The sequence below is a fragment of the Geotrypetes seraphini genome, chromosome 13 (genome assembly GCF_902459505.1).
Source record: "Geotrypetes seraphini chromosome 13, aGeoSer1.1, whole genome shotgun sequence".
Lineage (NCBI taxonomy): Eukaryota > Metazoa > Chordata > Amphibia > Gymnophiona > Dermophiidae > Geotrypetes > Geotrypetes seraphini.
Window position 1 is genome coordinate 20152441 of NC_047096.1, and position 23974 is coordinate 20176414.

Genomic DNA, 23974 nt, shown 5'->3' on the forward strand with positions numbered 1-23974 from the left:
CTTTATCGGGCTGGAAACAACTCCTACCCCAGATCCATTCCCAAGTTTCCAGCAACACTATCCAGATAATTGCACCAAATACCTGGTCAGACCACCTTGGCATTATCCAGGCAGTGCCAAGGCATTCTGGGTGGAGCTAGGAGTTACATGGCTAGTGGAAACATTTAGTTTGCTAACTGGAGAACTATTCAGATAGGTCAGCACAAAAGCTGCCAAAGGTTGTCCTAACTTTATCTAGGTAGTTATTTGTGTACCAGTCTGAATATTACTGGTACAGAGATAAGTGCCAACAGCCATTTCATACCCCTCTATTCAATGACAGTATCCAGGTATAAACCCCCCCCCCCCCACCACCACCACCACTGGTAGCTGTTGTATAATATAATGCTGACTGCCATGGGTTGATTATTGCCCCTTTTGTTCATCATCCATGGAATAGACCGTAACAAACAAAATTGAAAAGCAAAATTTTCAAAAAGGGTTATGAAAAATTAATGTTTTTCTATGCAAGGTGTGGCCTCTGCACCCAGATGTTGTGAGATCAAATCCCAGTGCTGTTCCTTGTGATCGTGGGCAAGTCAATTAATCCTCCAGTGCCCACCACCGCTTTAAATGCCGGCTTTGAAATGCCAAAGCCACAAAAAGGCGGTACACAAGTCCCCATTCTCATACCCCTAATGGCTTCCACCGTGTATCTCACTGGCAGCCCATACATGCCATCAATCCTGGGAGCAGTTTTCCGCATCGCAGTGAATGGGGAGGATAACAGTGGAGGGCAGTTCTGCGGGTTATGGCGGGGGGGGGGGATCCATGCTTGTGTTTGTCCCATTGCCCAAGGGAACAGTCAACCCTGCTCAAACAAATCTAAAAAAAGTAAAATCTGACATAAAAAGTCATGTTTTGACAAGCAAAACTCTAAAGCACTGCAGGAATTTCTCTAGGAAGCAAATCACTTAATAATACAGTAATGAGCAGCAACAAGCCAACTATTTGGCTGCATTTCTCTCTGTTCGTCCCAGCATGTGAAAAGCAGGAGCCTGGAGATGGGGGAGGGGCACCACCTTTTCTGTTGTTGTTGTTCCGAAAATGGCCCTCCACACGTTTACGAATGGTACATGCTTGGATGGTACATCAAAAACTAGCCTTGAATCTTGCTAAAACCGAACTGTGATTGGTGGGAAGAGTTGAGGATCCTTTATGGCCCGAGGTGGTTGAAGTGGATACCGTAATGCTTCTGGTTCGGAGAACGATAAAAGTCTTAGGTGTCTGGTTAGATTTAATTTTATCTATGAGAAAGCAATTGTTAACTGTTGTTAAGTCTGCTTTCTTTTCACTTGCAGCTTCTAATCTAAGTAGATTGAAACCAGTGTTACCACCTTATGATTTTGTCGGCTTGTGGCCCAAAGTATGGAATTACAGAGGGTAGACTACTGTAATGCTTTATATTTGGGAATGGTATCGTCAAGATTCAGAAAGCCGCTGTGAGTCTAATCCAGGGGTCTCAAAGTCCCTCCTCGAGGGCCACAATCCAGTCGGGTTTTCAGGATTTCCCCAATGAATATGCATGAGATCTATGTGCATGCACTGCTTTCAATGCATATTCATTGGGGAAATCCTGAAAACCTGACTGGATTGCGGCCCTCAAGGAGGGACTTTGAGATCCCTGGTCTAATCTGTGGTGGTGGTAGTAGGTTTAAACATGTCATCCCTCTTTTACGATGACTGCACTGGTTACCTGTTAGATCTCGCATTAACATTTCAAGCGCTGGTGATTATTTTTCTGGCGTCGATCATGGAGGTCTGCGGTGGCGATGTGCCTTTCTGTGAATAGGATGCAGCAGGTGAAATATGCTAATACCAGAGCCATGGCCATTTCAGTGATGGGGTGAGTTTGTGGAACAATCTGGCTGGACAGTTAAGACTGATCAGCGATGTGCAGAGATTTGAAAAGGCTTTTAAAACATCACTGTTTGTAGAAGCTTTTTGTTTAGGTGGGTGAGAAGCAGTGACTAAAGCAGGGGTAGGGAACTCTGGTCCTTGAGAGCCGTATTCCAGTCGGGTTTTCAGGATTTCCCCAATGAATATGCATGAGATCTATTTGCATGCACTGCTTTCAATGCATATTCATTGGGGTAATCCTGAAATACGGCTCTCGAGGACCGGAGTTCCCTACCCCTGGACTAAAGGGATGAAGTAGATGCAGGATGAGTAATTATACTGCCTAGTATGTGAATTTTATTTTGTTGTGTTTTTAAATTTTTTTTGTGCATTTTGGAACCCGCTTAGGTTTAGGCAGGCTTAAAAGCTTTTTAAATAAATAAATATACCAAATAGAAAACAGAAAGTACGTTTAAATGGTCAATATTCTCAATGGAGAAGGGTAAATAGTGGGGTTCATTACGGGTCTGTGCTGGAACTGCTGCTTTTTAACATATGTATCAATAATCTAGAGATGGGAATAACTAGTGAGATAATTAAATTTGCTGATGGCACAAACGGCCTCTTTTACAAAGCCGCGTGGCAACAGCCCCGAAGCCCTTTAAATCTCTATGGGCTTCGGGGCTGCTAGCGCGGCTTTGTAAAAGAGGCCGAAAGTTGTTCAAAGTCGTTAAACCGCAAGAGGATTGTGACGAATTGCAAGAGGACTTTGTGAGACTGGAAGAGTGAGTGGGCATCAAAATGGCAGATGAGCAAATGCAAAGTGATGCATGTGGGGAAGAGGAACCTGTGAAGGTGGGTTCTGTGTTAGAAGTCATCGGCCAGGAAAAGGATCTAGGTGTCATTGTTGAGGGGGAAGGGGTAAAACGCGGACCTCACGGACCTGATGGACCTCGCGGATCTAAACCCGTACGGCCTTAAAAATCTGAGGTCCGTGTCGGTCCGTGTCCGTGGCGCTTGTAGTTTCTGTCGCTGACAGACCTTGATGAGATTTTAGCGCTGACGGATCCGTCTCAGCAATGGGAGGGAAAAGTGTTAGGATCCGTCAGCGCTAAAAATCTCTTCGAGGTCTGTCAGAGGCAGAGACTAGTGCTGGAGTTTGGAGACTTCTTTTCCCCGCTCTCTTGGCTTCTGCTCTGCCGCTCCAGCACTAGTCTCTGGCTCTGACAGACCTGGAAGAGATTTTAGCGATGATGGATCCTAACACTTTTCCCTCCCTATGCTGAGACGGATCCGTTAGCGCTAAAATCTCATCAAGGTCTGTCAGCGACAGAAACTACAAGCGCCACGGACACGGACCGACACGGACCTCAGATTTTTCGACACAGACCTCAGATTTCTAAAGCCGTACGCGTTTAGATCCGCGAGGTCCGTCAGGTCCGTGAGGTCCGCGTTTTACCCCTTCCCTTGTTGAGGATACATTGAAACCCACAGCTCAATGTGCAGCATAGGGGCATTCCCCCCTCAATTCAAGTTTAAGTTTCAAGTTTATTGGTTTTTAATATCCCGATCATAAAACAAATATCTGACCGGTTAACAATAAAATTTGAAATAGGAAAGGAAGAATTATTTAATGGTGTATTAGAAAGATTAGTAAGAAAAATAAAAAAGTAGAAAAAACATATAAAACATACGGACAAACCTGATAGTGAGGATGAGTGGGGAGGAAGGGAAAAGTTACATAATCTTAGAAGAAATGGGATAGAGGGAAGGGATATAACACGAGGGGTAAGGGTGCGTGGTATGAGAGATATGCGCTGAAGAGAAGGTTAGTTTAGAGAAAAAGATCAACAAGTGAACCAAGAAAAGATTAAGATTTGGCAAAGGCATCTTGAAATAGATAAGTTTTAAGATTAGTCTTAAATTTTGGTAATTGGATTTCATCCCGAAGAAATTGAGGGAGAGAATTCCATAATGTGGGGGCAGTTATAGCAAAGTTAGTATTCCTAGTGTAGTAGGATTCTTTTAAAGAAGGAATGAAAAGCAGTTTTTGATCAGTTGATCTTAAGGAACGAGAAGAACTTTGGGGGATTAATAGTTTATCTAGAAATAAGGGCAGGTGAGAATGTTTAATTTTAAAAGTAAGCAGTATGATTTTATAAATTATCCGATGGGTGACTGGGAGCCAATGAGCCTCTTTAAGAAGAGGAGTGACGTGTTCGAACTTACCAATTCTGTAAATGAGTTTGATTGCGGTATTTTGAATGAGTTGCAACCGTCGAAGTTCTTTTTGGGGGAGTCCATTTAAAAGAGAATTACAGTAGTCTAAGTGGGAGATGACTAAGGAATGAATTAAGGTATTAATCGAGTCAGTAGTTAAAATAGATCTGAGGGAACGAATGATACGTAATTTGAAGAAACAAGTTTTTACAACAGAACTTATGTGGTCATGAAATGTAAGTTCGCTATCTATGGTGACGCCTAATAATTTTATTTTAGTATCCATACGTATAGGTGTGGATTTGATGTAAATTGTTCCTGGTAATATTTCGGATTTTTTAATGGGGAGAAGGAGACCGCAGGATTTGTCGACGTTGAGTGAGAGTTTGTTAGAGAAGAGCCAGTCACTTAAGATATCCAGTTTAGTATTTAGATCAGTAATATCTAAAGGGTTTGAAGTGTTAATCGGGTAAAGCAGCTGTATATCTTCAGCGTAGGCGAAAATAGAGAATCCTAATGATTGAGCAAGAGAGAGAAGAGGGGATAGAAAGATATTGAATAATAGCGGAGATAAGATGGAGCCCTGAGGAACTCCAAAAGTTTGAGTTACTGAAGAAGAAATTTGGTTTTTTGCATAGACTTTGGAGTTACGTTGATGAAAATAAGATATGAACCAGTTGAGAGCGTGACCTGTGATGTTACAGTCTGCTAATCTAGATAATAGTAAAGAATGGTCGATGGTGTCAAATGCTGCAGATAAATCAAGAGAAATTAATATGACCGATTTTAACATTATCAGATAAAAAAAGCAGCTCCCAAACCATAACTTCTCAGAAATCAGGCCAGACAAAAGTGGACTTTAACAGAAACATCTGTCTGAATTGTAGAAGGATGTTTGTAGTTTATGCTGCTTGACATTTCTCATAGGCGGCTCCTTCCCTGCAGGCATATACCGTTAATTAATGGGGTTATAGTGTATATTCAGGTGAAAAAGAGAAATGCTTGTATATATAGTGTTTTATAAACAAAATTAATTAGAGACGTGTCACCTGGCTGCAGCAAGATGCACGAGACTTAATTTTCCTGTAGGAGTCTAGCAGGAAGTGGGAACACTGTAGAGGGGTGTCAGGTCAAAAGCGCGCCGGGACAAAGGCGCGCGCAGACAATTAAGCGCAGTGTGGAGGCACGCGCCGCAGAAAATTACTGTGTTTAGGGCTCCGACGGGGGTGGCGTGGTGGGGAACCCCCCCCTTTACTTAATAGAGATCGTGCCGCGTTGTGGGGGGTTTGGGGGATTGTAACCCCCCACATTTTACTGAAAACTTCACTTTTTCTTGTTTTTAGGAAAAAATTAAGTTTATAGTAAAATGTGGAGGGTTACAACTCCCCAAACCCCCCACAACGCTGGCGCGATCTCTATTAAGTAAACTGGGGGGGCTCCCCAACAAAACCCCCCGTCGGAGCCCCTAAAAACTGTAATTTTCTTCGGCGCAAACCTCCGTCTTGCGTTCAGTTGTTGGCGCGCACCTTTGTCTTTCGCGGGGTTGTCTATGAACCCTGTAGAGGCAATATTGTTTTTTTAAAATGAATAACTTCCCTGAAAGTTCATTAATAGTACTGGTATCAATGGCAAGTGCTAACATTTTCCTCCATAGCGAAAAGCTAATCCTCTCCTGAACTGCATTCCTTGGGAAGGGGGAAGAGCAAATGGCTGCAAAACTCCAGGAAATACCAGCAAATAGTCCTGGGGGATCTTCAACATATCCCTACTGAATATGCATGAGGCAGATTTGCATGCCTGTGACCTCTATTACATGCAAATCTGTCTCAGCAATATTCATTAGGGATATGATGAAGACCCGACTGGCTGGGGGTCCGCCAAGACAGGTTTAAGAACCAATCTGATCTGCATTTTCATATACCATCTTTCTGGGTCACCAAAAGACCACTCCAAAGTAGCTTACAACAGTGCAAAAATACATACAGTCCTCAAATATTAAAAAATTCAAATACAAAAGAATGCATTCCAAATACACAGATTAAAGAGGTGACTTTGTATCCACCATCCATATCATCTACCCCTTGTGCCAATCCCAAGCTCTCCGGTTCTAGACTCAATAAATGGCACCCAAAGTTAGGTGCAAGGATGATCTATACTAGAGAAAGACAAGGGGACAAATTTGTCTCTGTCCCTGCAGGAACTTAATTTCCCCGTCTTACTCCAGTGAGTTTTGTCGCTGTCCCTGTTCCTGCCCCATTCCTGTAAGCTCTGCCTTAACCGCACAAGCCTCGAACACTTATGATTTTAAAGTGTTTGAGGCTTGTGGAGATGAGGATGGAGCTTAGGCATTGATGGAATGAGGCATTATGACATCACAATCTGAGCTCTAGAATGTTGCTACTTATGATGTTAAAGTGTTTGAGGCTTGTGCAGATGAGAACAGAGCTTAGGCATTGGTGGAATGAGGCATTATGACATCACAATCTGAGCTGTAGAATGTTGCTCCTTATGATTTTAAAGTGTTTGAGGCTTGTGCAGATGAGGACGGAGCTTAGGCATTGGTGGAATGAGGCATTATGACATCACAATCTGAGCTCTAGAATGTTTGTGGCTTGGCCAGATGAGGACGGAGCTTGCAGGATTAGGGCAGGAAAAGAACTCTTGGGGACAGGAAGGGAAAATGAGTTCCCACAGGGATAATAATAATAATAATTATAATAACAGTTTATATACCGCAATACCGTTAAGTTCTATGCGGTTTACAGAAGATTAGTGGGGTACAAGTTGAGTTAACTTAAGGGATGTGGGAACATGTCATTCTCTAATCTATAATAAACTACAGTAGTATTCCATAAAGGGTGCTCTATATGGAACAACCGTTATAGAACACCAGCTTAGCGCACCTTGTACGCCTAACTGTGGCTGTGAGCATTATGACAGCCAAAAGCTGGTGTAAATGGCAGTTAGGTGCTTTACAACACCGCTCCTAATTTCTAGCGATGCCCTGACCTGCTTATGCCCCTCCCCCTTTTTGAGTTGCACACTATGAAACTTAGGCATGCACATTATAGAAAAGGACTTTGGACAGATCTGCACACAGCTCCTAATTATTGCCAAGTGCTTGTTAACAGCGATTATTGTTAGCGTTAATTCAGTCCAGGACTTTGGCCTAGATGCACAAAAGTCAGTCGGTATTACCGACTGGATTGCTGTTGGCCTATTCCCCAACAGCGATCGATGCACTAACAAGCTTGCATGCAAACAATTTGCACGCAAACACGACCGATTCAGTGACTCAGTGAGCGACTGACACATGCGCAAAGCCCTAACAGCAGTGACAGGGAAAGCAGTGTCTAAGCCAATCAGGGCCTTAGGCCTCTCCCCGTGCATCACATGATGCACCGGGGCAGGGCCTAAGGTCCTGTGTCGTAGTCAGAGGGAGGATTAGCTGGAGGTGTTCTCAGTACCTCCTGCTCCCAACTTTTACGGGGTAAGGGGGGCCTCCGGTGGCAGGACGGAGTGAGCATCCCTCCTGCCTTTTTTTGGATGGGGGTGCCTTCGTGGCAGGAGGGAGTGGACATCCCTCCTGCCTTTTTTTTCGGGCAGGGGGTAAGGAGTTCCTTCGTGGCAGGAGGTTCGGGGGGGGGGGGCACTGCATTTGCCGGGGGTCGGGGGGGGATTTTTAAAATTTCTCTGCCTTATCCAGGGAGAGAGAATTTCCATTGGGTTTAGCACCCCCCAATAATTCTGACAAATTGGTTCCCATGCCATTAGTACATGTAAATCACTAACACAGCACAGACAGCTGAAGAGCTACATGCAGACATCACACTAATACAGTATGTGTAAAGAATGAATACAGCACAGAGAGCTGACAAACAGATTTTCCTCGGGACCTCATGCAGGTATCATCACACAGAAGGCCTGTTTGTTGAAAAAGCACAATAAGGTAGTACGAGTCATTCCCTGGTAACCGCGAGATCGATATTCAGCAAGTAGCAAGCAGTAAACTTATCCCAATATGTGTCGCAATCTAAGAAAAAGTACCAAGCCTTAGTGCATGCTTATTTGAGAAAGGAGGCAACAATGTCAGTTGGGTTCTATTTATAACTAAATATTTTTGTTAATTGAAACTATATATCTTGGGCAAATGAAATGATAGAAAGATGTGGTTTGTTGCATTTGAATCAGCATTTTCTTGATTACTTAGCCGGCTGAATAACTCAGTTTCTAAGGCCTGGTCCCTTTTCTTGGTTTATGACACAAATCTTCAAGTCTAGTTAGTTCTATCTGGATAAATCGGCAACACTCAGGGGAAAAGTTATCAAAGTGGGATACCATTAAGATAGGTTATTTACCACAAGTTGTGCATTTTTTAGCATATTTTATGCAATGAGACCCTTTGCTAAAATAGCATGATTTATAATAAAATAACCTGCTTAACAATAACCCACATTGATAACTTCCCCCCATGGTTAGAGCAATAGTCTAAAACCGGGAAACCCCCCCCCCCCATCATTTATTCTAAATTGAGAAAGGTGACAAGAATTACTCACTCCCATATACATAAAGCTGAAGAGTGGGCTTCCATTGGAGATCCATACAGATATCATACTAATTCAAATACGGTAAGCCATGAGGACCACAAAGATGGCTGAGAGCAAATCTTTATCAGAGCCACAGGCAGACATCACACCAACCTTGCTATGCTTAAGTCACTCCACTGGCTCCCTATCTGCCATCGCATACAGTTCAAGATCTTATTGCTGACCTACAAGTGTGTTCATTCTGCTGCCCCTCAAGATCTCTCCTCGCTTCTCTCTCCTTATATACCTCCCAGAGAACTCTGTTGCTCAGATAAGTCACTCTTAGCGTTACCCTTCTCCTCCACTGCCAATCCAGACTTCGTTCCTTTCATCTAGCTGCCCCCTATGCCTGGAATAAATTACCCAAGTTTGTCCGTCAAGCCCCTTCCCTTGTTTAAAAGCAGACTCAAAACCCACCTTTTTGATATAGCCTTCAATCCTTAACCCTACTCCTCTGCCCTCCAATCCAGCCAGTTGATTAACCGTTCCCCTTAACTGTATCCATGCCATCCTGTTTGTCCTTTGGGGAGCAAGAGCTGAGATTGTGATGTCATAATGCCTCATTCCACCAATAAGAGCCAACCTCATCAGTGAATGTCACAATGGCTTCATTGTCCTGTACTCCCCTCTGCCCTCCAACCCAGCCAGCTGAATTAACCGTTCCCCCATGACACCCTGTTTGTCTGTCTTGCCTGTTTAGATTGTAAGCTCTTTCGATCAGGGACTGTTTTCTTATTCTTTGTGACTCTGCGCTGCGCTGCATGCGTCTGGTAGCACTATAGAACTAATTCATAGTAGTAGGATAGGTGTAAACTTATGAATACTGCACAGGCAGCCGAATAGCTGATATATCAGTGCTGACTGTAGGGGATTCTAAATGAATATGTAAACCATGAGCACAGCACAAACTGCTAAAGTGGGGTCTTTAAGAAAGAAAAGTTTTTAACACAGTGGTTAGAGCAGTAGGCTGTAAACCAGAGAGACCAGGGCTCGAATCCCACCGACATTCCTTGTGATCTTAGGCAAGCCATTTAACCCTTCTTTGTCTCAGGTACAACCAGATTGTAAATTCTCTGGAGGTAGGGAAATACCCACTGGAAAGGCACCAGTTAAAAACTAATAACAGCAGCTATAATAAAAGGTGTCCCCCCCCCTCCCCCTTCCATTCCGAAAAGTTTAAAACAGTCAAATACGAAAAGAAACCCAGGAAGCGGTCTTCATTCGCAAACGTTTTCAGATAGTGACATCCGAAAGGTCTAGTGGACCAGAAAGTCTGCGCGCACCCCTAAATTCTTCTCAGCGGTCACAGTACCTCTGTTACCCCCTGCTTTCCCTTCACCTGCCCCCCCCCCCCCATTTTCTTCCCTTGGTATCTTTCCATTGCCACGTTGCCCCTCTCTGCCTTCAGCAATTACTTTGTCTATTTACTGGCCTTTCTTGCAAGCAAATGAGAGCATCTAAATAGTCAGGATCACATTGGAAGCAAAAAAAAGAGACAACCAAGACGCCTGCAAGTGTCTATCACCTCTCTTGTCCAGTTTTCTGCGGACTCTGAAATTTGAAGCAGTTACCCGGGTTTTACCTTCACTTTGCAGACCAGCAGCTCCACACAAAGGCTGCAGATAAAGAGATTCTGCTCATAGGTGTGTCCGAAACTTCACAGCCAGTAGAACGTAGAGCCAAGGACTCTAGGTTTGTGCCCCAGTGCCCTACAAACAGAAAAACAGTCCTCAGTGCTCCTACCTATTGAGATCCTTCATTTGGAACTGCAGAGGTGCCCCCAGCCCAGCGAGAGAAAGAAAAATGCCAGCTCTCTTCTGAACCTCCCTGCCCGGACTGCCAAGCAGATTCCCTCCCACTCTAGAGTGAGTCTTCACTTCCTCCAGCACTCACCTGTCTGGACTTGAGCCCGAGGGAGGAGTGAAGGGAAAGAGGGCCAGCTCAACCAGTGCCTGATCATTCCAGGGAGTCTCAGGAGCTAATGCAGGGTGCGCTGCTGCCTGAGAACCACATGTCACTAGAGCTTGATTCTGAAAGAATGGTTTTTATCCCTACTGGATTAAAAATTTGTTAACACAAGAAAGAGAGAGCGCTCAAAAACTGCTAGGTGGTTTATTCAATACGGTGTCAGGTCAAAAGCGCGCCGGGACAAAGGTGAGCCCAGACAATTGAGCGCAGCACGGAGGCGCGCGCAGCCGCTCAAAATTACATGTTTTTTAAGTGCTCTGATGGGGGGGGGCGTGGGGGGAACCCCCCCCACTTTACTGAATAGGACATCGCACCCGCAGTGTGGGGGCGTTGTGTGGGGGGGTGGGGGGTTGTAACCCCCCACATTTAACTGAAAACTTCACTTTTTCCTGTTTTTTAGGGAAAATGCACATATCTTATATCAAGGGCTGGCCCAAGTCCGGTCCTCGAGATCTACTGGCAGGCCAGGTTTTCTGGATATCTCAAAGAATACGCATGAGAGAGATTTGCCTGCACTGCCTTCTTGGTATGCAAATCTCTCTCTCTCATGCATATTCATTGTGGATATCCTGAAAACCTGGCCTGCCAGTAGATCTCGAGGACCGGACTTGGGCAGCCCTGGCTTATGTAATGCTACAAAATTGCATGCAAATATTACAGCACAGGCGTGAACCCTTGTATGAGCCATTAACATGGAGGAAGTCTTGGTGGCTTCACATTTGTGCTTAAGCTGTGCCTTATCCTATTCTATAATGGGCCTGTACCCGCATACATGCCCTTATAGCAGTGGTTCCCAACCCTGTCCTGGAGGACCACCAGGCCAACTGGGTTTTTCAGGCTAGCCCTAATGAATATGCATGGAGAAGATTGAATGCCTGTCACTTCCATTATATGCAAATCTCTCTCATGCATATTCATTAGGGCTAGCCTGAAAACCCGATTGGCCTGATGGTCCTCAAGGACAGGGTTGGGAACCACTGCCTTATAGAATACTGATTAGCACCATGGAATTTTAGCGCTTCTTGCATGGCACCCCATTAGATATCCTTACCGAACTGCCCCAGTGTGTTTATTTAATCAATTTTCTATACGGTTCTCTCAGGGGAGTTCAGAACAGTTTTATATGAATTTACTCAGGTTCTCAAGCATTTTTTCCTGCCTGTCCCAGCGGGCTCACAATCTAATGTACCTGGGGCAATGGGGGGATTAACCCCCATCCTCAGGGTGCTGAGGGCTGTAGCTTTAACCACTGTGCCACACTCTTACTAAGTTGATAGCAGCAATTTTAGAAATCACATTTATACCAGGGGTTCTCAACCCAGTCCTTGGGACACATCAAGCCACTCTGGTTTTCAAGAAATCACGCAATGAATATGCATGAGACAGATTTGCATACAGTGGAGGTAGTGCATATAAATTTATCTCATGCATATTCATGGTGGGGGATCTTGAAAACCTGACTATCTGGGTGCGCTCCTAAGGACTGGGTTGAGAACCCCTGATGTATACCTTCCTTCCTATAAACTGATGTTATATGAGCACCCAGCAAGAGCAGATACATATGTATATATCCTTCTTCTCTGAAGCAGCAGTAAATACATGTCCGGGGCGGTACTTGGAGAGACCTCCCAGGAAAGGGACTTGGGAGTTCTGATCGAACAAGTCGATGAAGCCGTCCATACAATGTGCGGGCGGCAGCAAAAAGGGCAAACAGAATGCTAGGAATGATAAAGAAGGGGATCATGAACAGATCATAGAGAAGGTTATCATGCCGCTGTAACCGGGCCATGGTACGCCCTCACCTTGGAGTACTGCGTCCAGCACTGGTCGCCGTACATGAAGAAGGGACACGGTACTACTCGAAAGGGTCCAGAGAAGAGCGACTAAGATGGTTAAGGGGCTGGAGGAGCTGCCGTACAGCGAAAAGATTAGAGAAACTGGGCCTCTTCTCTCTCGAACAGAGGAGATTGAGAGGGGACATGATCGAAAACATTCAAGGTACTGAAGGGATAGACTTAGTAGATAAGGACAGGTTGTTCACCCCTCTTCTAAGGTAGGGAGAACAAGAGGGCACTCTCTAAAGTTGAAAGGGGATAGATTCCGTACAAACGTAAGGAAGTTCTTCTTCACCCAGAGTGGTAGATAGCTGGAACGCTCTTCCAGAGGCTGTTATAGGGGAAAACACCCTCCAAGGATTCAAGGACAAAGATAGACAAGTTTCTATTGAACAAGAACGATGCGCTGGTAGGGCTAGTCTTATTTAGGGTGCTGGTCTTAGACCAGAGGGCCGCCCGCGTGAGCGGACATGCTGGGCATGATGGACCACTGGTCTGACCCAGCAGTGGCAATTCTGTTCTTAGTCCTCTGAGTTATCGTACACTGTGCGTTTTGCAAGAATTTACACAATCCCAAATTCTGATCATCAGGAATGCCTACTTTACACACTTGTGAAGCACATACAGGATGACTCCCATGCATGTAAACGGCAGCAATTTACATAGCCTTATGTCTCAAACTACGCTTCCACTTCCTTGTTTTCACTAGGTGAGGCCATGAATCTTTCCTCAGTCCTCTCTATGTACAACGTGTTTATCACAAATGACAATTTACTCACGTTCACAATAGAGGAAGGAGCCGAGGAGGTTTAAATCAAACTTTGTTCCATTTCTTACTGGAATTGAGTTAAAGCTCAGGACAAAAAAAAAAAACCAGATTAGTCATTGCTCTGCGAATGTATAGTTCTGTGTATGACGAAGCTGCTTTGTAAATAATAAAATAATTGCCTCAGTGACTCTACATACAAAGCCAGACGAGGCTCATATTTACCTGTGACCTGATCTGTGTCTCATTGTTGACCGAGAGTGAGAATTTATATGAGTTTAGAGTCCAGGGTATGGGTGTTGGGCAAGGTTGGAATGTAAAATTTCTTTAGCTAAGCTGATAAGGACCAGCCTTGTGCAATCCTTCACCGGCTCACAATCCAGTGACATCAGCGAGGCGATGATAGCGCTGGCTGGAAAACGAACCGAATATGTCCTGAAGAGGAGTGAGCAGGCATAGATTGTGTGACGAGAGAAGGCGGCAGCAGGGAAGGAAGGGTACCATGAGGTTGACAAGTACATTGTAGGAAAAGTGTAGTGTATGTGCTAGGACAGTGTTTCTCGACTTCTTCAAGCCAAGTAGCCCCTAAGTCTAACAAATATCAACCGAGTACCCCCTGACTCCACCCCCATAATAATAGTATTAACTGTAATGCAATTTCTTCCATCCATTTTTCATATACACACAATTTAATCTTATTATATATATAATGGTAACCACAAAATTTTTTTTAAAAAACCCCACAAAGCACACTGTACGCAGAGAAAATGTTTAATTATCATTTATATTCATTTTTTTTCAAAGAGGTCAAGGAAGATGACTTCAAAATATGCAATTGTCATCTCAGTAACAACTATCAAAAAATAGACAAATATAGTGCAAAATATAGACAGCAGATATAAATCCTCAAAACTGACGGAACTTGCGGCTAACCTAAAACGCTAGCGGAAGCTGTGTGGGGAAGTTAGAAGCATGCAGTGAGCTTGCCGCTAGGGAGAGGAGAGGTACTGTTGAGCTGGTGATTCATCAGGCAGCTTCGGGCCTCTGCTAGGCTGGCCCGCCTCCGATGATGCAACTTTCTAGTTCGTCGGAGGTGGGCTGCGCTGCCGGATGGAATCACTGGCTAAACTAATGCTAGCGGCAGCTGTGTGGAGAAGTTAAAAGCACACAGTGAGCTCCCGCCTGCTGGTCCGGGGTGGGGGTTGGGAGGCTGGGGAGAGAAGGCGGGAGATACATGACGGCAGAAGGAAGTTGGGAGACATACAGCGCTGGCGCTGCGTACCCCCTGACAATGGTGCATGTACCCCTCCTGGTAGAGAAACACTGTCCTAAAGAATACGAAAGTAAAATAACGGAAAAGTGTTGAGTTGTGAGTTCAGGGGGTCGCCTAATCATATCGTGGGATCTGAAAAGGAAGATTGAAACCACACCTAAAATGGGACCCTCATGCCAATATTATTTATTTATACAGGAGAAACCTGAACTAACCGTCCCCATCAATCTTATGGCTATTAGCAGAAACATTGAAAACAAAGGCAGATAAAGCCACAGCCCCTCCACAACCTGCACCGCAGGGATCCAGTCTACTTCAGAAAGAGAATGCATGTCTCTTTGTACATGGGGGGAGGGTGACAAGAGAGGAAGGGAGGAGGCTTTCATGTGTTTGTATAACACTTTACACCCCCCTCCCCATTCTAACCAAACAATTATTCAGGCTCTTCCCCCTTCAGGAATTTCACTGCCCTTCCTGGCAAAGCCTAAAGAAATGAACATTCCTGCTGACTATATGCCAGCTCTTCTGAGCTGGGGAGATGATAGCAGATAACCTTCCAAATTAAGAGATGGAAGCGATCACAGGATGAAGGATGCCCTGAGAGCCCTGCAGCTCACCATTTGTTCCCAGCACTACCTCTCCTCCAAGGCAATGATTACCATATTTGACAGGCTGACCAATTACAGTGTGATCCACAATGCACTGCGTGGTGGTCAGGGTGGCAGCATTTCAAGATGGCGGCATAGAGGCAGGATCAAGTGGCATCACTCCTGCCTCCCGTCTTAAGGCTGTGTAGGGAGCAGATGAAGGAACGGGGGGGGGGGGGGGGGGGGGGGGGGGGGGGGTCGTCCACTAGACTACCAAGGATAATTTAGGGGGAGGGGGTCAGGAAAGAGAGTATGTGGAGTCCACTAGGCTGTTTTTTTCTCTGTTGGTGCATGAGCCAGTCCCACCCTCGTACTGACAGGAATAGAAACATTTTACTGTACGAAGTAGCAAAGTGACTAGTTTTTTCCAAAAGCATACACTTTTTAATGCAACGGTAATTTGAATAACATCTGCTTATAGCACTAAGCAGCTAAAAATTTGCTTTAGGCTTACATTTAAAAGCACATAGCTCTAACACAAGCTTCCTGCTTCAATGCCACAACCCATTAAAGCCACATAACCTTTCCTGGATCTCTCTTCTCCTGCCTGTAGCTTTCCAGGTCTCATGAACCCAAAAGGAGGTGATGGTCACTCAGCTGTGGACTGTGCCATTGGTCTCCTGCCTTCTAGCACTCCAAGAGAAGTACAAGCCCTCTGGCAACTCTCTCTCAGTGGATTGCTCTCGTTCTGGTGCTGCCAGTCCCACAAATGGAAGAGATGCGGTTTCCTCCATGCTATGGCCCTGAAAAAGCTGGATGCCAAGAACTCAACTGGCCATTCTAGGTGGAGAAGGGCATAGAGAAGCTCACTGTTGGAAGCAGAGGGTCTCACTCCTTCATGAAATTCTTGCCTGCTCATTTCTTAAGAACATAAGAATAGCCTTACTGGGTCAGACCAATGGTCCATCAAGCCCAGTAGCCTGTTCTCACAGTGGCCAATCCAGGTCGCTAGTACCTAGTAAAAACCCAGTGTAGCAACATTCCATGTTACTGATCCAGGGCAAGCAGTGGCTTCCCCCATGTCTTTCTCAATAACAGACTATTACATTACATTAGTGATTTCTATTCCGCCTTTACCTTGCGGTTCAAGGCGGATTACATAAGAATTGTTATGATATTAAGAAGTATCATACTGATAAGATATTAAGAAAGTACTTAAAGAATAGTTTGAACATTTTCTAATTTTCTAAGGAGTAGTTGGTAATGCAGGAGGAGTTCGGAACATTGTTTGGTTGTGTTATATTGGTTTTTATGTATTTTTTGAAGAGTAGAGTATTTGTTTCTTTTTTTGAAGGTTTTGTAGTTTAGACTTTGTAGTCTGGACTTGAAGGTTTTGTAGTCTGAACTTTTCCTCCTGGAAATTGTCCAAACATTTCTTAAAACCGGCAACACTATCCGCTCTTACCAGTACGCAAGTCAGCAGAGCAAGACACCGTAATTGTAGGCACGAGGGAAATAAATCCTGAAGATCAGGGTCATGTCTCCACCTTCCTCAAGAGATAGAGAATAGACCCAAAGGGATTGTGTTCTGGATTGCCACAGGAACGCCAGGTGATCTTTGCAGTTCATCCTCGTTGACCTTCTCATACTGGAAAGAGAGAATTACTTTAAAAAGAAGAACCCCCCCCCTCTATAAACAGGAGAGCAAGATCTGTCTGCATAGTCGGGTGAATAGGTCAGAATAGTCAGATGGAGCATGGTAGCATATGCTCAGAAGGGTATTTCTAGGCTCTTCTCAGCTTTAGGAGAGCTAATCCATTCATGGACCCATTTGGACGACTTGCCCTGATTATCCATAGAGAAGAGCTGCATCGTGTCATCTTTACACCCCCACCCCCCACCCCCGGACCTCCACTGGTTTTCATCTCTTTCCATCCTAAAATTACCCTCCATGATTTCAAACTCTTTCTTGGATTTTCCTCTACCACTTCTGACCTTATTCCTAAAAGCTTTCTTATGTCCTCTCCCTCCCCTTTCCTGTTCATTCTTTAACTCCGCATGGCTTCTCTTTGATCCATTATATAATCTGTACTCATCAGGGGAAAAATTTCCCCATCACTGCCCCCTATCTGGAATATTTCATTGCTGCCTATTGCTCCCTTCCTCCTGCTTAGCCAGCCTTCTCTCCATGCTGAGGACAGATGAAGCCCAAATTGAGTTCCTGCGGGGATGGGGACAAATTTGTCCCCGTGTCATTCTCTAATATTGGCCTAGCTGTTTACTACTACTGGTAGCCTCAGGACTTGGCAAACTGAGGTAAATGGCAACCTGGGGACTTGGGTGCTGGAGATATTTGGGGACTTGGATAGACTAAGGTGATGGTAACCTAAGGGCTCAGGTGTTGGAGATATTTGGGAACCTCATTAATTTTCTGGTTTAAAGGAGAGTTTTAACTGTGGCATTTAATCCAATCATCTTGTCCATTCCTCTGCACCACAAGGGATCAAAGTGCTCACCTCTGTGCCTTCCTGCCTCTGAAACATAAGGAATCACCTTACAGCATTTAATCTTGGCTAGGGTGTGTCTGTCTTTTTATATGAGAAACATCTGACTGTGCAGTCTGAGAGATTGTTCCCCACACATGGATAAAGAGGAATGTGATATGAAAGAAAAGCATGGCAAAGTTCACGTGCTCTCCTCACGCAGCAGCCGGGTCCCACCCGTGTCCGCTCCTGTGAGAGTCCCCGCATTCTCTCGCTACTGTGGATTTCCAAAGGCAGCTCTTTCATGTACCCAGAGGGCAGGTGGGAACGCAGGCCTCATTGCACCTCTTGTTTTAGGGGAAGGGGGGGGGGAAAGAGAGAGCTGCTCCTCCCCCTCCCTTAGGGTATCACCCAGGTGACGCTGTGCCAGCTAAACAAAGAGACATCTGGAGAGCAGAGAAGAGAGCGCTCAGTCCCAGCCCACTCTCTGCCCTATGTTTTTGTTTGTTTAGGGTGGGCTGGGGGAAGGGAGAGGGGGGAAGGAGACCCAGGCATCTAAACGCATGCATGCACACAGGAAAGTGAAAAAAAGACACATCTTTAACAGGGCAAAAAGTGAATTGCTGTGTAATTGCAAGCTGGTGGGGGAGGACCTCATTTCTACAGGAAAGAGAAAGGAGCTGCCATCTTCCTAGAGGAACTGTTAAGGGCTTGCCAGAAGTAAAATAGATTTTGAGACTTAATTCAGATGCCAGAAAGATAAACCAAGCGCCCTGTGTTAGAAATCGTTTCCCCATAGATATAAATGGTAAAACCTCTTCAGAGTATCAGGCTCAAAATCTACTATCACCACTTACTGATTCAATAGAGGCGCCAGGCCTGCGCTTTCCTGATTTAATTTCACACTAGAGATGGGCTGTCATATATCCCATGTCATTGTGTGTCGTTAAAACACAAAACCTGAGTAGAAAAAAAAAAAAAAAAAAGACAATTTGTGGGGTTTTCTTTTGCCGATAATAGCGTGTCGTCATCACACACACGTGAACCACTGCCCCAAGTACATTAGATAAATTGTGAGCCCACCAGGACAGAGAGGGAAAAATGCTTGAGTACCTGAATAAATTCATGTAAACAGTTCTGAGCTCTCCTGGGAGAACAGTATAGAAAATTGAATAAGTAAATAGTGTGACAAGTTTCAGCCTCTGATAACCAGAGCTGGTATTGTGACGTCATAATGCCTCATTCCACCAATGCCTAAGAGCCAACCTCAGCAGTGATGTCACAATGGCTTGATTGTCCTATACTTGGCTCACTTTTACCACATTTTGATTTCTAGAGCATCATAGTGGTTAAAGCTAGAGCCTCAGCACCCTGAGGTTGTAGGTTCAAACCCACACTGCTCCTTGTGACCCTGGGCAAGTCACTAAATCCCCCCATTGCCCCAGGTACATTAGATAGATTGTGAGCCCACCAGGGCAGATAGGGAAAAAAATATTTGAGTACCTGAATAAATTCATGTAAAATCATTCCAAACTCCCCCGGGAGAACGGTAGAGAAAATTGAATGAATAAATGACAACTCTTAAGTAGCACAAAACATACATATTGGATTTCACTGGAAAAGGTACCCAGCAATAGCACCTGTGGCACAAAGATACCAATAAACCGAGTTTTTATGCCCTCAAAGAATCTCTAATTAACTTGAAAATAAATACTTAGAATTATTACTATTTATCACTTATATAGAGCTGAAAGGCTTATGCAGTGCTGTATATTTTGATATTTAATAGACAGTCCCTGCTCAGAAGAGCTTACAATCTAACTTGGACAGTCAGACATGACATATAGGGTTGGGGATGCAGAACCCAAGGTGAGAGGAGTTGAAAGCAGTCTCTGTTTTCATTTCTGACTTTTAAAGGATGCCAAGCAGGTGTCTCGAGCAAAACCTTAAGTAATTTACTTCTGAATTCATTTTTTCATACCAAATATTTAGAAGATCACTGAAGACTCATTTATTTGACAAATTTGTTTACATTTTTTCTGGTTTGACTATTTCTGTGTATGCTGATTTATTTTTACGCTCTCACTGCATATTATGCAGCTTATCTGACCTGCAAGGTATGGTGAGATAAAAATAAAGCTATTATTATTATTATTATTAAATGCAGGCTTTTAACTTGGACTTGAACACTACCGGAAATGGACCCCACCGTAGGGATTTGGGCAGTTTGTCCAGGCATAATTTATAACAAAGAACTTTAAATTAAATGGTTATTCTATAGATCAATATATATATCTCAAAAACCATTAAATACTTAGACTGGTAGGTAGACCCTCAATTCAATTCCTATAATAATTTAAATTTTAAATTTTTTAAATTTTAAATTTTTAAATTTTAAATTTTTTAAATTTTTAAATTTTAAATTTTTTAAATTTTAAATTTTTTACATTTTAAATTTTAAAATTTTTTAACTGTGGGGGCAAGCCTCAGAGCATGGAGTCAATCTTTTCCATTTTATTGGGACTTCTCCAAAAAGAAGAAACCATCCTCTCTTGTACTCCTTTTAACATCATTGGCTTGCGACCCACCTCCCTACCAAATAACTTAATTCAATTCATTTAACTTACTCTATTCCTTCTTTTTATTTCCTTCAATTTTAAATTTATCTTACTAGCTATTTATTTCATCCACAATTTTAAAACATATTCTAAAAAAATTTTAATTTAAAATAACTAATACATATCTTCCTTATACATATCTACCTGCCAATCTAATACTCGGGACCATCCGAATACTCTACAAAACAAAACTATAAAAACTTTTAAAGTGCTTAATATTAAAGTGCATCAATTATTCATCTCAATTCATCTAATCTCAATTTCTCTCAATTCATTCCATCGCAATTCATTTAATCGCAATTCATCTTCATTCATTTCATAAAGTGCTCACGATGCTTAAATTCATAAAGTACCTTAGTTCATAAAGTGCTTTCCACGTGCTTTTGATGTACTGTTAGGGATATGCAGAATAATTCAATTTATCACAGTTCATAGTATCATTTCATGTTAGCGATTGAGAAAATCAAGTCTGAATTCGCATCTACTTAGCTTAGATAACAGCCGTTGCTGAGATTAATTGTAGTCGTCATAAACAATGAAATTACAGCACCTCAAACATACACTCAGTCACCTCCGAGGTAAGCGGCCAACTAATGCCTTGTACAATGAGGCAAAATGGTACTAAGGTTAAGTCTCTGAAGTGGGCACCGACGTATATGTAAACGACCAGATTACTGATACAAATGCACAGAAGTGAATACCCCCGGATTCCATATATCACGTCCAAATTTCTGAGCGCAAATAAATTGACTAAACGAAGTCAGAGTGAATTATTGATTTTAACGGACAGTCTTAAATATTTGCATGCATATGGCGACTGACTTCAATCACATGTATCTGAAAAGGGGATGTGGCCAGGGGCATGTTGGGTGCGGATTTACAGAACTTGCCCAAAGTGCACCTAAGTTGGATGCTTGACTTTACATCTGATTTTAAAAGGCGTTAAGTGTGATACCTAAACGTTAGGCGTGGGATCCATGCTGAACCCAAAACAGGGCACGCTCTTTTTATAAACTAGCATTTAGGGCTAAATTCTCCAAACAGTGTCCCGAAATTAGGCGCCAGTCTCTGGCTTATCTTTCCCTCTGTAATTTCCCCACCCGAGCACTGTGCATTCACAAACCTTCTTGCCCAGTTTGTCTGTCTTAACTAGATTGTAAGCTCTTTTGATCAGGGACTGTCTCGTCTATGTTTTGATGTACAGTGCTGTGTACGCTTAGCGGAGCTAAAGAAATGATTAGTAGTAGTGAGTTGCGAAGTAAAGGGGGAACAGGAGGGGGGCAGTCCGCTCCAGGCACCATTTTGGTGGGGGCACCGGCACCCATCCTCCTCTACGCCCCCCTGGTTGTTCCCCATCCCCCACTATTGTGTACGCCCCTTCCCTTCCCCCATACTTCTTTAACATTCCCAGTGCAAGCAGCGCCCATCCTGCTGCTCGCACCAGTGCTGGCTTGGCTCTTCCTCTGACGTCATGTCCTAGACCCACGTCTAGGAAGTGATGACAGAGGAAGCGCTAATGTTGGTGCGAGCAGCAGGCTGGGGTTGCTGCTCGCACCAGGAACATTTAAGAGATACGGGGGAAGGGAAGGGGGCTTGTACGTGCAGCAGGAGTGGGGCGGGAGAAAGAGGGCAGGGGAGGGGCACCACCATCCCGGCCGCCTCTCACCCTCACTAAGCCACTGGTAATAGTTATATTTGGGAATGTCATCTTTAAGGTTTAGAGCATTGCACGTAATTCAAAATGCAGCTGCGTGTTTGGTTTGTGGTGGTGGTAAGTTTAATGTACAGCGCTATAGAAGTAATAAATAGTAGTAGTTATCCACTTTGAGCATAATTCTGCATGGAAAGTTGACTAAAGTCTGATACATTATACCACAGTTGACATTGGGCAGACAAGATTGGCCTTGTGCCCCTTATCTGCCATTGCTTTAGCCCTGTCATGCACAGGAAAAGGCGGCAAAGATTCAGGGGGAGCTACGTACAGTGAGGCCTAAGTCATATGAGAACCACCATCGGTGGAACTCAGGCCACTAGAGGAGTTTGAAGGGAGTCTAAGAGGAAAAGAGGATCGAGATAGAGACTGGAGACGAAAGGAAGAAGTAAGAAGATTATGATGACAAGAGAAGATGAAGCTTAGCGAAGGACATAAAAAGCCCTCTTTTCCTCAGCCCCAAAATGAACAAAATAAGTGAGAAACAAGCAACAACATATCAAAAATCATAAGCCTGCAACAATCCTTATGTGTACTCCACACCAAATAACTTGCACTCAGCAGACATTTTCTCCCAGAGACTAATTGACTGATATCTAACAACTAACGAGACCATCGGTTCTTTCACAAGCCAAAAACTCTTATTGATCCCAAATGGTCTTAACTGGCTCCTAAAGGGTTAAACTGCTTTGGTTTGTCCCTTTGGGGGTGCCCTGTTGCTGGCTGCTGGCCTGATTATGAAGCGTCTAGAATGATGACATCACTCAAAGGAGGCGAAAAGGCCAGAGCCAGAATTCAAAGTCAAGCTGGAACACTTTCCAGGATGAGGGGTGGCTCTGGTGAACGACCCTCCCCCTCAACTCAGCTGTTTCAGTTTAGGCTGGCCTGGCCTTTAAGCAGTACCTTTGTAAAGCTGCTTTGTTCAACACTTACTGCTTCAAAAATAAAGTAAAACATCCTCTCTCCCCCCCCCCCCCCCCCCCCCCCCCACCCCCCCCCCCCCCCCCCCCCCCCCCCTTACTGTGAAAAATTTCAATCTCTGATAATCAGAGCTTATTTTGTGATGTCATAATGCCTCATTACACCAATGCCTAAGAGCCAGCTTCATCAGTGATGTCACAATGGCTTTACTTGCCCAGCACTTGGATCACTTTTATTACATATAGCAGTGATTTTGATTTCTTCAGACATTTCTTTTTTTCATTATGGTAGTTTAAGTGAGGAAGTTAGCAACACAGGCTATTATTAAGACATTATTTTACTGGTAACCCTAATTATTAGTAACTAGGTCTCATTGTATAATGGGACATAGGCTAAAATAGCATGAGTTAATGGTAAAATGACATGGCTTAATACCTGTAAATGCTTTTAAATATTGACCTCGTATATTATATTGGAACACATCTGAAGCTTCTTGAGTCATGAGCTCATTCCTTGCAACAGACTTATCAAGGGAGGAGAGCCTGATCAAAGCCTCTGCTGAAAATGGACAAAGCTGACAAGAGGAACCTGGGCTCCCTTCAATTATTCCGCAAACTGAAAACCTGGCTTTTCTCTAATATATAATACTTTTCCCCCCCCCCTTCTCTTCCCTCTATTTATATACGCTCATGTAAATCCTTCCCCCTCCCTCTTATTATATTTCTTAGCTTGTAAACCGTGCCGAGCTTCACCTCCGTGGAGATGATGCGGTATATAAATTTAAGGCTTAGATTAGATTAGATTAGATTAGGCAGAAAGAGTAGCCTTCTTTACTAGCTATTAATCTACCTCACTCCGTTTGAAAGTTCTCCCCCCCCCCCCACACACACACATCCGTGCCAACTCTATGGGTACTTGAGCATACCCCATAAGGAGCAAACACCTTCGCTGTCCAGTGAGGGCAATTTGTTTAGAGCTTAGCATCCCTAATCATTTTGAAAAGTTGATCCTTACGCTTCTTCCTAGGCTCCCACCCCTCCCCACAATGACATGTAATATATTGGCTTTTATAGAACTGCTGTGTGCCTTTATTGTTATGTGGAGGAGGAGCCTAAGGGCTAGCACAGT

At 43.9% G+C, this 23974-nt stretch overlaps 1 protein-coding gene across 4 annotated transcripts in view; it reads right to left on the bottom strand.

Moving 5' to 3' along the window:
* Positions 1–23974, bottom strand: part of INAVA (innate immunity activator) — a 64900-nt gene that overhangs the window by 35388 nt on the left and 5538 nt on the right. The window contains exon 2 of one of the 4 annotated variants that reach the window (XM_033918809.1): positions 10267–10393. The exons of 2 other annotated variants lie outside the window; for them this stretch is intronic. Coding sequence is in view for 1 of the 2 variants with exons in the window: in XM_033918808.1 (XP_033774699.1) it covers positions 10428–10444 (17 nt within the window). In the remaining variant the exon portion in view is untranslated. Of the gene's footprint in view, positions 1–10266; positions 10394–10427; positions 10536–23974 lie in introns of those variants that run through there. One more of the 4 variants, XM_033918808.1, reaches the window with a different exon arrangement.